The 12,088-nt window shown below is 59.6% G+C and overlaps 1 protein-coding gene across 1 annotated transcript in view; it reads left to right on the forward strand.

Moving 5' to 3' along the window:
- The first annotated feature begins 2,227 nt into the window (after positions 1-2,227).
- Positions 2,228-12,088, forward strand: part of LOC131587381 (superkiller complex protein 2-like) — a 47,323-nt gene continuing 37,462 nt past the window's right edge. The window contains exons 1-6 of the mRNA XM_058855201.1: positions 2,228-2,491; positions 2,627-2,807; positions 3,540-3,621; positions 3,995-4,123; positions 4,747-4,874; positions 5,194-5,308. Coding sequence (XP_058711184.1) covers positions 2,709-2,807; positions 3,540-3,621; positions 3,995-4,123; positions 4,747-4,874; positions 5,194-5,308 — 553 coding nt within the window. The 5' untranslated portion in view covers positions 2,228-2,491; positions 2,627-2,708. The remainder of the gene's footprint in view (positions 2,492-2,626; positions 2,808-3,539; positions 3,622-3,994; positions 4,124-4,746; positions 4,875-5,193; positions 5,309-12,088) is intronic.

Genomic DNA, 12,088 nt, shown 5'->3' on the forward strand with positions numbered 1-12,088 from the left:
GAGGGCAACAATTTTGCCGTTATTACAGGGTCAAATACGAGTGGCAAATCAACGTTGGCAGGGATCTGCCGGAGGAGAGGAGTTTCTGGTGGGCTCCCAGTGGCATCTGATGGAGTGATGGTGAGAGCATCTCATAGGGTCTGGGGGAGCACCTGGATGCACTTGGATGTGGAGCACCGCTTAAAGGAGATGGTGAGGGACAAAGCTTTTTGCCAGGAAGCAGCACCTGAACAGCTGAGCCACTGTGGATTTGCAGGGGTGATCTTTCTCCTTTTCCCTTTTGATTTCATCTTGGCAGTCCCTCCCCGGTGCCCTCAATCTGTCACAAGAATTCCAAAAAAAAAAAAGGCTGAGGAAACAGTGAAAAGAAGGGGTATAGGTAAGGTGGAGTTCAGGTGTACCCCACACCAAACCCTAAACAGCAGCCCTAACAGTGCCACCATTTCCCTGAGACAGCTGCAGGCAGGAACCCTAAAGCAGCAGAGTTCCAGAACCCTCGAGAGCTGCAGGCAGTTCCCTGGTGCTAGGGCCAGCCAGGAGATAGTGGGGGGACGATCCGTAGGGTTGGGGAAACAGGGGGTTTCCCGCCCCGCCCCACCCTGGGCTCTCGGTCCCTCCGCAGCCGGGGATTGCTCCCACCCCTCCTCGAGGCGGCGGTTGGCAGGGCTTCGTGCCTGGCCTCCGCAAAGAGTTCGGCTCTGTCAGCCTCTGCCCTGTCTCAGGGCCAAACTTAGGTAGGGTAGGGAGCAACTGTGGATTGCCTGGTCCGGGCTAATGGACATCTCTTGGGGCCTATGGATAAGGAGCATCCCCGGTTGCAAGCGTAGGGTTCTAACTAAGTTTGTAGGGTTCAGTGCGGGAGCTTGGCAGTGACACAGAGAGGCTGAGGGAGGGCTTCAGAGGTCGAGGGCTGGAGACAAACAGTGAAAATAAAAGGGGTACAGGTTGGGATATAAGGTAGAGTACAGGACTATTCAAACCCTAAACAGCAGCCCTAACAGCGCTCCCGTTTCCCTGAGACAGCTGCAGGCAGGAACCCTAAAGCAGCAGAGTGCCAGAACCCCCGAGAGCTGCAGGCAGCACCCCTGGTGCTAGGGCCAGCCAGGAAGAGATAGTGGGTGCTAGGGCCTACTGCTGTCATATAAGCTGGGGTTTCCATCCTTGGGGTACCCTGGGCTCCCTGTCCCTCACTGACTGGAGAGTCTTCCTCCCCTCCTTGAGGTGGTGGTAATTTGGCTCTGTCAGCCAATACTGCTGTGAAGCAAGCCTCTGCCTCCCTGTGGGGTGAAGTGTGCAGCCCATGAACCTGGGCGTTCTCTAGAGAAGGTAAGTGCTGGGTTTTCACAGATGTGCCGCTAAGATCCTGCATTGATATTTGGTCTTCTAGATTGTAGCTGACCAGGAGACGACATCCTGGCGATGGCAGGAACTTCCCGGATAGCGCAGCGGCCTTCCAGGGCGTCCTCGTGTGGATCCTCCCCGCCGGGCATCCGAGAGCTGAGTCGAAGGCTACAAATTGCAGAGGGGCTGAAATCGGGGTGCCGGGTCGGGACTCTGGACCTGGGATTATGGAGTCAGCTTTGGGGACGGGGAGGTCCAGGCTGTGGCCCCTTAGGCCACGTGAAGGGAGAGCCTGACATTTGTTCACAGTGCTGAGGTGCGCAGGACAGAGCAGTCCTGGGGCGTGTCCCATCACTTGTCCATCGTGCCTTCTGTGTCTTTTGTGCTTCTTGTGTTGTACGTGCCTCGCCTTATCTCTTCTGGGGGCTTACCAGAAACCCCGGTGTCACTCCTCGCATCTCTGATCTCTGGGCTCCTCAGCCCGACACCATCGAAGCTTTGCCTCAGGAGCTCTCAGAGGCCTTGGAATCGCGTCTCTCTTTTAAAAGCATCCGATCGGATGTCTTTTAGAGGTCTTGTTCCGAGCTGTGTCAACAGCCGTGCGCCGCGAGGATCCATTGTTGCGGCTTAGGACTTGAAGAAACGCAGAGATAGGTAGAGGACTGTGGCCCTAAAATTCTCGGGCATCCGTCTTGGCAGCTGCTGGAGTTTGTCATTCCGTCAGCATCTTCTTCCTCCCGGGTTCTGCGAGCTTCATCAGCTCGCCTTCATTCTCACCCGGCTCATCTCGTTCTGCGTTCTCTCGGTCCTTGTGGCCATTCTTGTGGCCCAGAGTTTTGTCTCCCCATTGTGTCCCCTCGCCTGTTGTCTTGTGTGTCACGGGTGTCTGGGTGTAGTTGTCCCAGAGCTGCTCTGTCCTGCTGCCCAGCCTGGGTGTAGGTGTAAAAGGCCGAGTCCCAGGCCCCTGTAATTTGAAATTTGTCATGTAGGGTGTAGTTGGAGTCTAGCGGGTGTTCCTAGATGGAACTTGGGGTGGCACTGGGGACACCTGGGGTGGCACTGGGGACATTGGGGGTGGCTCTGGGGACATTGGGGTGGCTCTGGGGATGGGATCCTGGGTTTTGTGGTGTGTCCCCTGAGTGTCCCTGATGTCCCTCGAGTGTCCCCAAGCTGTCCCCTGGTGTCCCCAAGTGTCCCCAAGCTGTCCCCGAGTGTCCCTGAGCTGTCCCCCGGTGTCCCCAAGCTGTCCCCTGATGTCCCTGAGCTGTCCCTTGGTGTCCCCGAGTGTCCCCAAGCTGTCCCCGAGTGTCCCCTGATGTCCCCTGGTGTCCCCAAGCTGTCCCCGAGTGTCCCCGAGCTGTCCCCTGATGTCCCCAGGGCTGGAGTTGCCGGTGGCCACCACTCGTCCCGAGACCATTTTTGGTGACGTGGCCGTGGCCGTGCACCCGCGGGACCCGCGCTACCTGGTGAGGGGCGGGGCCTCGATGGGTGGGGCCTCGATGGGTGGGGCCTCAATGGGTGGGGCCTCAATGGGTGGGGCCTCAGGGGGCGGGGCCTCAAATGGATCAAGGCCTCAGTGGGTGGGGCCTCAGGGGCCAGGGCCTGAAGGGGTGGGGCCTCAAAGGGGGCAAGGCCTCAAAGGGGGTGGGGCCTCAAAAAGGGTGGGGCCTCAATGGGTGTGGCCTGAGTGGGTGGGGACTCAAGGGGGTGGGCCCTCAAAGGGGTGGGGTCTCCCCTGGGGGCAGGGCTTGAATGGGTGGGGCCTCAAGGGGGGCGGGGCCTCACCTGGGGGTGAGGCTTGAATGGGGCAGGGCTTGAATGGGTGGGACCTCGCCTGGGGGCGGGGCCTCAAAGGGGGCAGGGCTTGAATTTGGGTGGGGCCTGAATGGGTGGGGCCTCACCTGGGGTGGGGCCTGAATGGGCGGGGCCTGACCTGGGGGCGGGGCTTTGGGACCCTTTAATTGGTGTGGGCGTGGCTTTCCCTGCAGGGCAGCCATTGGCTGTCCAGGTTTGGCCCCTCCCCTTTGACCATATAAGGGTAAAGGGGCGGGGCTTGTGTTAAAGGGGTGGAGCTTTGCTGCCTGAAATGGCTCTGGGGGTGTGGCCAAGGGCTGGGGGGGGCCTGGCCTGGCTGGGATTGGTCCAGAGCTGGAAAGGGGGCGGGGCCAGGGCTGACCACGCCCCCTCAGCACCTGCAGGGCCGGCAGGTGAGGCACCCGTTCAGCGGGGCCCTGCTGCCCGTGGTGAGCGACCCCAGCGTGGAGCCCCAGCGCGGAGCCGGTACTGGGGAAACTGGGAGGGACTGGGAGGGACTAAACGGGGACTGGGATGGACTGGGATGAACTGGGATGGAACTGGGAGGGACTGGGATGGACTGGGAGGGACTGGGAGGGGTTAAACAGGGACTGGGAGGGACTGGGATGGGCACTGGGACCAGTCTGGGACAGAAAAGGGAGCAAGGAGTGACAGCAGGTGACACAGGTGACACAGTCCAGGTGTCTCAGGTGTGTCTCAGGTGTGTCTCAGGTGACACAGGTGACACAGTCCAGGTGTCTCAGAGATGTCTCAGGTGACACAGGTGACACAGTCCAGGTGTCTCAGGTGTGTCTCAGGTGACACAGTCCAGGTGTCTCAGGTGTGTCCCTGTCCCCAGGTGCGGTGAAGGTGACCCCCGGGCACAGCCCCCAGGACCTGGCTCTGGCCCGGGTCCATCGGCTGCCCCTGCCCTGCGTCATCGGGGACGATGGCACCTTGTGTCCCCCGGGGGGGGGGCTGGCTGCAGGTGAGCTGGCGACACACCTGGGGACAGCTGGGGACACCTGGGGACAGCTGGGGACACACCTGGGGACACTGGGGACAGCTGGGGACACACCTGGGGACACTGGGGACAGCTGGGGACACCTGGGGACACACCTGGGGACACACCTGGGGACACACCTGGGGACACCTGGGGACACACCTGGGGACACACCTGGGGACACACCTGGGGACACCTGGGGGGACACCTGGGGACAGCTGGGGACATGGGGACACACCTGGGGGGCAGCTGGGGACACCTGGGGACAGCTGGGGACATGGGGACACACCTGGGAGGCAGCTGGGGACACTGAGGGACACCTGGGGACACCTGGGGGATCCCTGGGGACACCTGGGGGGAGCTGGGGACAGCTGGGGGGCATTTGGGGACATCTGGGGACAGCTGGGGACATTGAGGGACACCTGGGGAGCAGCTGGGGACACCTGGGGGACACCCGGGGGAGCACCCAGGGTCACCCCATCCCCAGTGTCACTCCCTGTCCCCAGTGTCACCCCCTGACCTCGGTGTCACCTCCCCTGACCTTGGTGTCACTCCCTGTCTCCAGTGTCACCCCCTGTCCCCGGTGTCACCCCCTGTCCCCTCCCCAGGTCCCCGTGACCACCGGGGGGTCTCGGGGCTGTTCCTGCACCCCGAGTTCAGCCCCGGCTCTCGGCGTCACCGGGGGGTCCCCGAGTTCTACGACTTCGCCGTGGCCCTGCTGGAGCTGGAGCGCCCCGTGGGACCCTCCCCCGGCCAGCGGTGACACCGGGGGGAGCTGGGGGCGTCTGGGGGGGTCTGGGGGTTTTGGGGGCGTCTGGAAGTCTCAGGGGGTTTTGGGGGGTCTCTGGGGGTTTTGGGGGGTCTCTGGGGGTCTCTGGGGGTCTCAGGGGGTCTCTGGGGGTTTTGGGGGGTCTCTGGGGGTCTCTGGGGGTCTCTGGGGGTCTCAGGGGGTTTTGGGGGGTCTCTGGGGGTCTCAGGGGTTTTGGGGGGTCTCTGGGGGTCTCTGGGGGTCTCAGGGGGTTTTGGGGGGGTCTCAGCTCTCCCCTCCCCCCCAGGAGCTGCTCCCCTCCGTGGGGCTCTCGGCCTCCTCCTCCCCCTCCCTGCTGCGCCCCCCTGGCCCCCCCGGCGAGGGGCTGAGGGGAGGGGGCTGCAGTGTCCCCTTCTGGCCAGGTATGGGACCCCTGAGACCCCCCAAAACCTCCTGGGGACCCCCCAAAACCCCCCCAAATCACCCCCAAACCCCTCTGGGACCCCCCAAAATCCCCCCCAAACCCCCCTGGGACCCCCCAAAACCCCCCCAAACCCCCCTGGGACCCCCCAAATCCCCCCAAATCCCCCTGAGACCCCCCAAATCCCCCCAGGGGGTGAGGACGAGCCCACCCTGGAGCAGCTCCGGACCCCCCAGCCCAGGGAGGGGGAGGAAGAGGAGGAGGACGTGGATTTTGAGACAGGTACAGACCCCTCCCCAAATTCCACAGACCCCACCCCAAATTCCTGAGACCCTCCCCAAATTCCAGAGACCCCTCCCCAAATTCCTGAGACCCCTCCCCAAATTCCTGAGACCCCTCCCCAAATTCGTGAGACCCTCCCCAAATTCCTGAGACCCGTCCCCAAATTCCTGAGATTCCCAAATTTTTGAGACCCCTCCCCAAATTCCTGAGACCCCTCCCCAAATTCCTGAGACCCTCCCCAAATTTGTGAGACCCCCCCAAATTCCCGAGACCCCCTCCCCAAATTCCTGAGACCCTCCCCAAATTCCACAGACCCCCAAAATTCCAGAGGCCCCTCCCCAAATTCCTGAGGCCCCCCAAATTCCAGAGACCCCTCCCCAAATTCCTGAGACCCCTCCCCAAATTCCAGAGACCCCTCCCCAAATTCTTGAGACCCTCCCCAAATTCCTGAGATTCCCAAATTCCTGAGACCCCTCCCCAAATTCCTGAGACCCCTCCCCAAATTTCTGAGACCCTCCCCAAATTCCTAAGACCCCTCCGCAAATTGCAGAGACCCCTCCCCAAATTCCTGAGACGCCCCCAGATTCCTGGAGACCCCTCCCCAAATTTGTGAGACCCCTCCCCAAATTCCTGAGACCCCTCCCCAAATTCCTGAGACCCCCAAATTCCTGAGACCCCTCCCCAAATTCCTGAGACCCCTCCCCAAATTCCACAGACGCCAAATTCCAGAGACCCCTCCCCAAATTCCAGCGACCCCTCCCCAAATTCCTGAGACCCTCCCCAAATTCCACAAACCCCCCCCAAATTCCTGAGACCCCTCCCCAAATTCCAGAGACCCCTCCCCAAATTCCACAGACCCCTCCCCAAATTCCTGAGACCCTCCCCAATTTCCACAGACCCCTCCCCAAATTCCTGGGACCCCTCCCCAAATTCCTGAGACCCTCCCCAAATTCCTGAGACTTTCCCCAAATTCCTGGGACCCCTCCCCAAATTCCTGAGACCCCCCCCAAATTCCACAGACCCCTCCCCAAATTCCTGAGACCCCTCCCCAAATTCCAGAGACCCCTCCCCACCTTCCACAGACCCCTCCCCAAATTCCTGAGACCCCTCCCCAAATTCCGGAGACCCCTCCCCAAATTCCTGAGACCCCCCCAAATTCCGGAGACCCCACCCCAAATTCCTGAGACCCTTCCCCAAATTCCTGGGATCCCTCCCCAAATTGCAGAGACCCCTCCCCAAATTCCAGAGACCCCTCCCCAAATTCCACAGACCCCTCCCCAAATTCCACAGACCCCTCCCCAAATTCCTGAGACCCTCCCCAAATTCCTGAGACCCCTCCCCAAATTCCAGAGACCCCTCCCCAAATTCCAGAGACCCCTCCCCAAATTCCACAGACCCCTCCCCAAATTCCTGAGACCCCTCCCCAAATTCCACAGACCCCTCCCCAAATTCCTGAGACCCCTCCCCAAATTCCAGAGACCCCTCCCCAAATTCCAGAGACCCTTCCCCAAATTCCACAGACCCCTCCCCAAATTCCAGAGACCCCTCCCCAAATTCCTGAGACCTTTCCCCAAATTCCTGAGATCCCTCCCCAACTTCCACAGACCCCTCCCCAAATTCCTGAGACCCCTCCCCAAATTCCAGAGACCCCTCCCCAAATTCCAGAGACCCCTCCCCAAATTCCTGAGACCCCCCCTAATTCCTGAGACCCCTCCCCAAATTCCTGAGACCCCTCCCCAAATTCCAGAGACCCCTCCCCAAATTCCAGAGACCCCTCCCCAAATTCCTGAGACCCCTCCCCAAATTCCTGAGACCCCCCCAAATTCCTGGGACCCATCCCCAAATCCCTGAGACCCCTCCCCAAATTCCTGAGACCCTTCCCCAAATTCCACAGACCCGTCCCCAAATTCCAGAGACCCCTCCCCAAATTCCAGAGACCCCTCCCCAAGTTCCTGAGACCCCTCCCCAAATTCCCCAGACCCCTCCCCAAATTCCAGAGACCCCTCCCCAAATTCCAGAGACCCCTTCCCAAATTCCTGAGACCCCTCCCCAAATTCCTGAGACCCCTCCCCAAATTCCATAGACCCCTCCCCAAATTCCAGAGACCCCTCCCCAAATTCCTGGGACCCCTCCCCAAATTCCTGAGACCCCTCCCCAAATTCCTGGGACCCCTCCCCAAATTCCAGAGACCCCCCCAAATTCCAGAGACCCCCCCCAAATTCCAGAGACCCCTCCCCAAATTCCTGAGACCCCTCCCCAAATTCCACAGACCCCTCCCCAAATTCCTGAGACCCCTCCCCAAATTCCTGAGACCCCTCCCCAAATCCCTGAGACCCCTCCCCAAATTCCAGAGACCCCTCCCCAAATTCCACAGACCCCTCCCCAAATTCCTGACACCCCCCCAAATTCCTGAGACCCCTCCCCAAATTCCTGAGACCCTCCCCAAATTCCTGAGACCCCTCCCCAAATTCCAGAGACCCCTCCCCAAATTCCTGGGATCCCTCCCCAAATTCCTGGGATCCCTCCCCAAATTCCTGAGACCCTCCCCAAATTCCTGAGACCCCTCCCCAAATTCCAGAGACCCCTCCTCAAATTCCACAGACCCCTCCCCAAATTCCAGAGACCCCTCCCCAAATTCCTGAGACCCCTCCCCAAATCCCTGAGACCCCTCCCCAAATTCCACAGACCCCTCCCCAAATTCCAGAGACCCCTCCCCAAATTCCAGAGACCCTTCCCCAAATTCCACAGACCCCTCCCCAAATTTTAGAGACCCCTCCCCAAATTCTTGAGACCCTCCCTAAATTCCTGGAGACCCCTCCCCAAATTCTTGAGACCCTCCCCAAATTCCTGGAGACCCCTCCCTAAATTCCTGAGACCCCTCCCCAAATTCCACAGACCCCTCCCCAAATTCCTGAGACCCCTCCCCAAATTCTTGAGACCCTCCCCAAATTCCTGGAGACCCCTCCCCAAATTCCACAGACCCCTCCCCAAATTCCAGAGACCCCTCCCCAAATTCCTGACACCCCCCCAAATTCCTGAGACCCCTCCCCAAATTCCTGAGACCCCTCCTTAAATTCCTGAGACCCCTCCCCAAATTCCAGAGACCCCTCCCCAAATTCCTGGTAACCCCTCCCCAAATTCCAGAGACCCCTCCCCAAATTCCTGGAGACCCCTCCCCAAATTCCTGAGACCCCTCCCCAAATTCCACAGACCCCTCCCCAAATTCCTGAGACCCCTCCCCAAATTCCACAGACCCCTCCCCAAATTCCTGAGACCCCTCCCCAAATCCCTGAGACCCCTCCCCAAATTCCTGAGACCCCTCCCCAAATTCCAGAGATTCCTCCCCAAATTCCTGAGACCCCTCCCCAAATCCCTGAGACCCCTCCCCAAATTCCTGAGACCCCTCCCCAAATTTCAGAGACCCCTCCCCAAATTCCACAGACCCCTCCCCAAATTCCTGAGACCCCTCCCCAAATTCCTGACACCCCACCAAATTCCTGGGACCCCTCCCCAAATTCCTGAGACCCCTCCCCAAATTCCTGAGACCTCCCCAAATTCCAGAGACCCCTCCCCAAATTCCTGAGACCCCTCCCCAAATCCCTGAGACCCCTCCCCAAATTCCTGGAGACCCCTCCCCAAATTCCTGACACCCCCCCAAATTCCAGAGACCCCCCCAAATTCCAGAGACCCCTCCCCAAATTCCAGAGACACCTCCCCAAATTCCTGAGACCCCTCCCCAAATTCCAGAGACCCCTCCCCAAGTTCCTGAGACCCCTCCCCAAATCCCTGAGACCCCTCCCCAAATTCCTCAGACCCCTCCCCAAATTCCTGAGACCCCTCCCCAAATTCCTGAGACCCCTCCCCAAATTCCAGAGACCCCTCCCCAAATTCCTGAGACCCCTCCCCAAATTCCAGAGACCCCTCCCCTAATTCCTGAAACCCCTCCACAAATTCCTGAGACCCCTCCCCAAATTCCAGATTCCCCCCCCAAATTCCAGAGACCCCTCCCCAAATTCCAGAGACCCCTCCCCAAATTCCTGAGACCCCTCCCCAAATTCCACAGACCCCTCCCCAAATTCCTGAGACCCCTCCCCAAATTCCTGGAGACCCCTCCCCAAATTCCTGGGACCCCTCCCCAAATCCCTGAGACCCCTCCCCAAATTCCTGAGACCCCTCCACAAATTCCTGAAACCCCTCCCCAAATTCCTGAGACCCCTCCCCAAATTCCAGAGACCCCTCCCCAAATTCCTGAGACCCCTCCCCAAATTCCTGGAGACCCCTCCCCAAATTCCTGAGACCCCTCCCCAATTTCCAGAGACCCCCCCAAATTCCAGAGATTCCTCCCCAAATTCCACAGACCCCTCCCCAAATTCCTGAGACCCCTCCCCAAATTCCTGAGACCCCTCCCCAAATTCCAGAGACCCCTCCCCAAATTCCACAGACCCCTCCCCAAATTCCACAGACCCCTCCCCAAATTCCTGAGACCCCTCCCCAAATTCCTGGAGACCCCTCCCCAAATTCCTGAGACCCCTCCCCAATTTCCAGAGACCCCCCCCAAATTCCAGAGACCCCTCCCCAAATTCCTGAGACCCCTCCCAAAATTGCAGAGACCCCTCCCCAAATTCCTGAGACCCCTCCCCAAATTCCGGAGACCCCTCCCCAAATTCCAGAGACCCTCCCCAAATTCCAGAGACCCCTCCCCAAATTCCACAGACCCCTCCCCAAATTCTTGGAGACCTCTCCCCAAATTCCCCAGACCCCTCCCCAAATTCCACAGACCCCTCCCCAAATTCCTGAGACCCCTCCCCAAATTCCTGAGACCCCCCCAAATTCCTGAGACCCCTCCCCAAATTCCTTCGAGACCCCTCCCCAAATTCCTGAGACCCCTCCCCAAATTCCTGAGACCCCTCCCCAAATTCCAGAGACCCCTCCCCAAATTCCACAGACCCCTCCCCAAATTCCTGAGACCCCTCCCCAAATTCCAGAGACCCCTCCCCAAATTCCTGAGACCCCTCCCCAAATTCCTGAGACCCCTCCCCAAATTCCTGGGACTCCTCCCCAATTTCCTGAGACCCCTCCCCAAATTCCAGAGACCCCTCCCCAAATTCCTGGGATCCCTCCCCAAATTCCTGAGACCCTCCCCAAATTGCTGAGACCCCTCCCCAAATTCCACAGACCCCTCCCCAAATTCCACAGACCCCTCCCCAAATTCCTGAGACCCCTCCCCAAATTCCTGAGACCCTCCCCAAATTCCTGAGACCCCTCCCCAAATTCCTTCGAGACCCCTCCCCAAATTCCAGAGACCCCTCCCCAAATTCCTGAGACCCCTCCCCAAATTCCAGAGACCCCTCCCCAAATTCCAGAGACCCCTCCCCAAGTTCCTGAGACCCCTCCCCAAATCCCTGAGACCCCTCCCCAAATTCCTCAGACCCCTCCCCAAATTCCTGAGACCCCTCCCCAAATTCCTGGAGACCCCTCCCCAAATTCCTGGGACCCCTCCCCAAATCCCTGAGACCCCTCCCCAAATTCCAGAGACCCCTCCCCAAATTCCACAGACTTCTCCCCAAATTCCTGAGACCCCTCCCAAAATTCCTGAGACCCTTCCCCAAATTCCTGAGACCCCTCCCCAAATTCCTGAGACCTCCCCAAATTCCAGAGACCCCTCCCCAAATTCCTGAGACCCCTCCCCAAATTCCTGAGACATCTCCCCAAATCCCTGAGACCCCTCCCCAAATTCCTGGAGACCCCTTCCCAAATTCCTGAGACCCCTCCCCAAATTCCTGGAGACCCCTCCCCAAATTCCTGACACCCCCCCAAATTCCAGAGACCCCCCCAAATTCCAGAGACCCCTCCCCAAATTCCACAGACCCCTCTCCAAATTCCTGAGACCCCTCCCCAAATTCCAGAGACCCCTCCCCAAATTCCAGAGACCCCTCCCCAAATTCCTGGGATCCCTCCCCAAATTCCTGAGACCCTCCCCAAATTGCTGAGACCCCTCCCCAAATTCCACAGACCCCTCCCCAAATTCCTGAGACCCCTCCCCAAATTCCAGAGACCCCTCCCCAAATTCCTGGAGACCCCTCCCGAAATTCCTGGAGACCCCTCCCCAAATTCCTGAGACCCCTCCCCAAATTCCTGGAGACCCCTCCCCAAATTCCTGAGACCCCTCCCCAATTTCCAGAGACCCCCCCCAAATTCCAGAGATTCCTCCCCAAATTCCTGAGACCCCTCCCCAAATTCCTGACACCCCCCCAAATTCCTGGGACCCCTCCCCAAATTCCACAGACCCCTCCCCAAATTCCTGAGACCCCTCCCCAAATTCCGGAGACCCCTCCCCAAATTCCAGAGACCCTCCCCAAATTCCAGAGACCCCTCCCCAAATTCCACAGACCCCTCCCCAAATTCTTGGAGACCTCTCCCCAAATTCCCCAGACCCCTCCCCAAATTCCACAGACCCCTCCCCAAATTCCTGAGACCCCTCCCCAAATTCCTGAGACCC

Source organism: Poecile atricapillus, chromosome 1, assembly GCF_030490865.1.
Source record: "Poecile atricapillus isolate bPoeAtr1 chromosome 1, bPoeAtr1.hap1, whole genome shotgun sequence".
Classification (NCBI taxonomy): Eukaryota; Metazoa; Chordata; class Aves; order Passeriformes; family Paridae; genus Poecile; species Poecile atricapillus.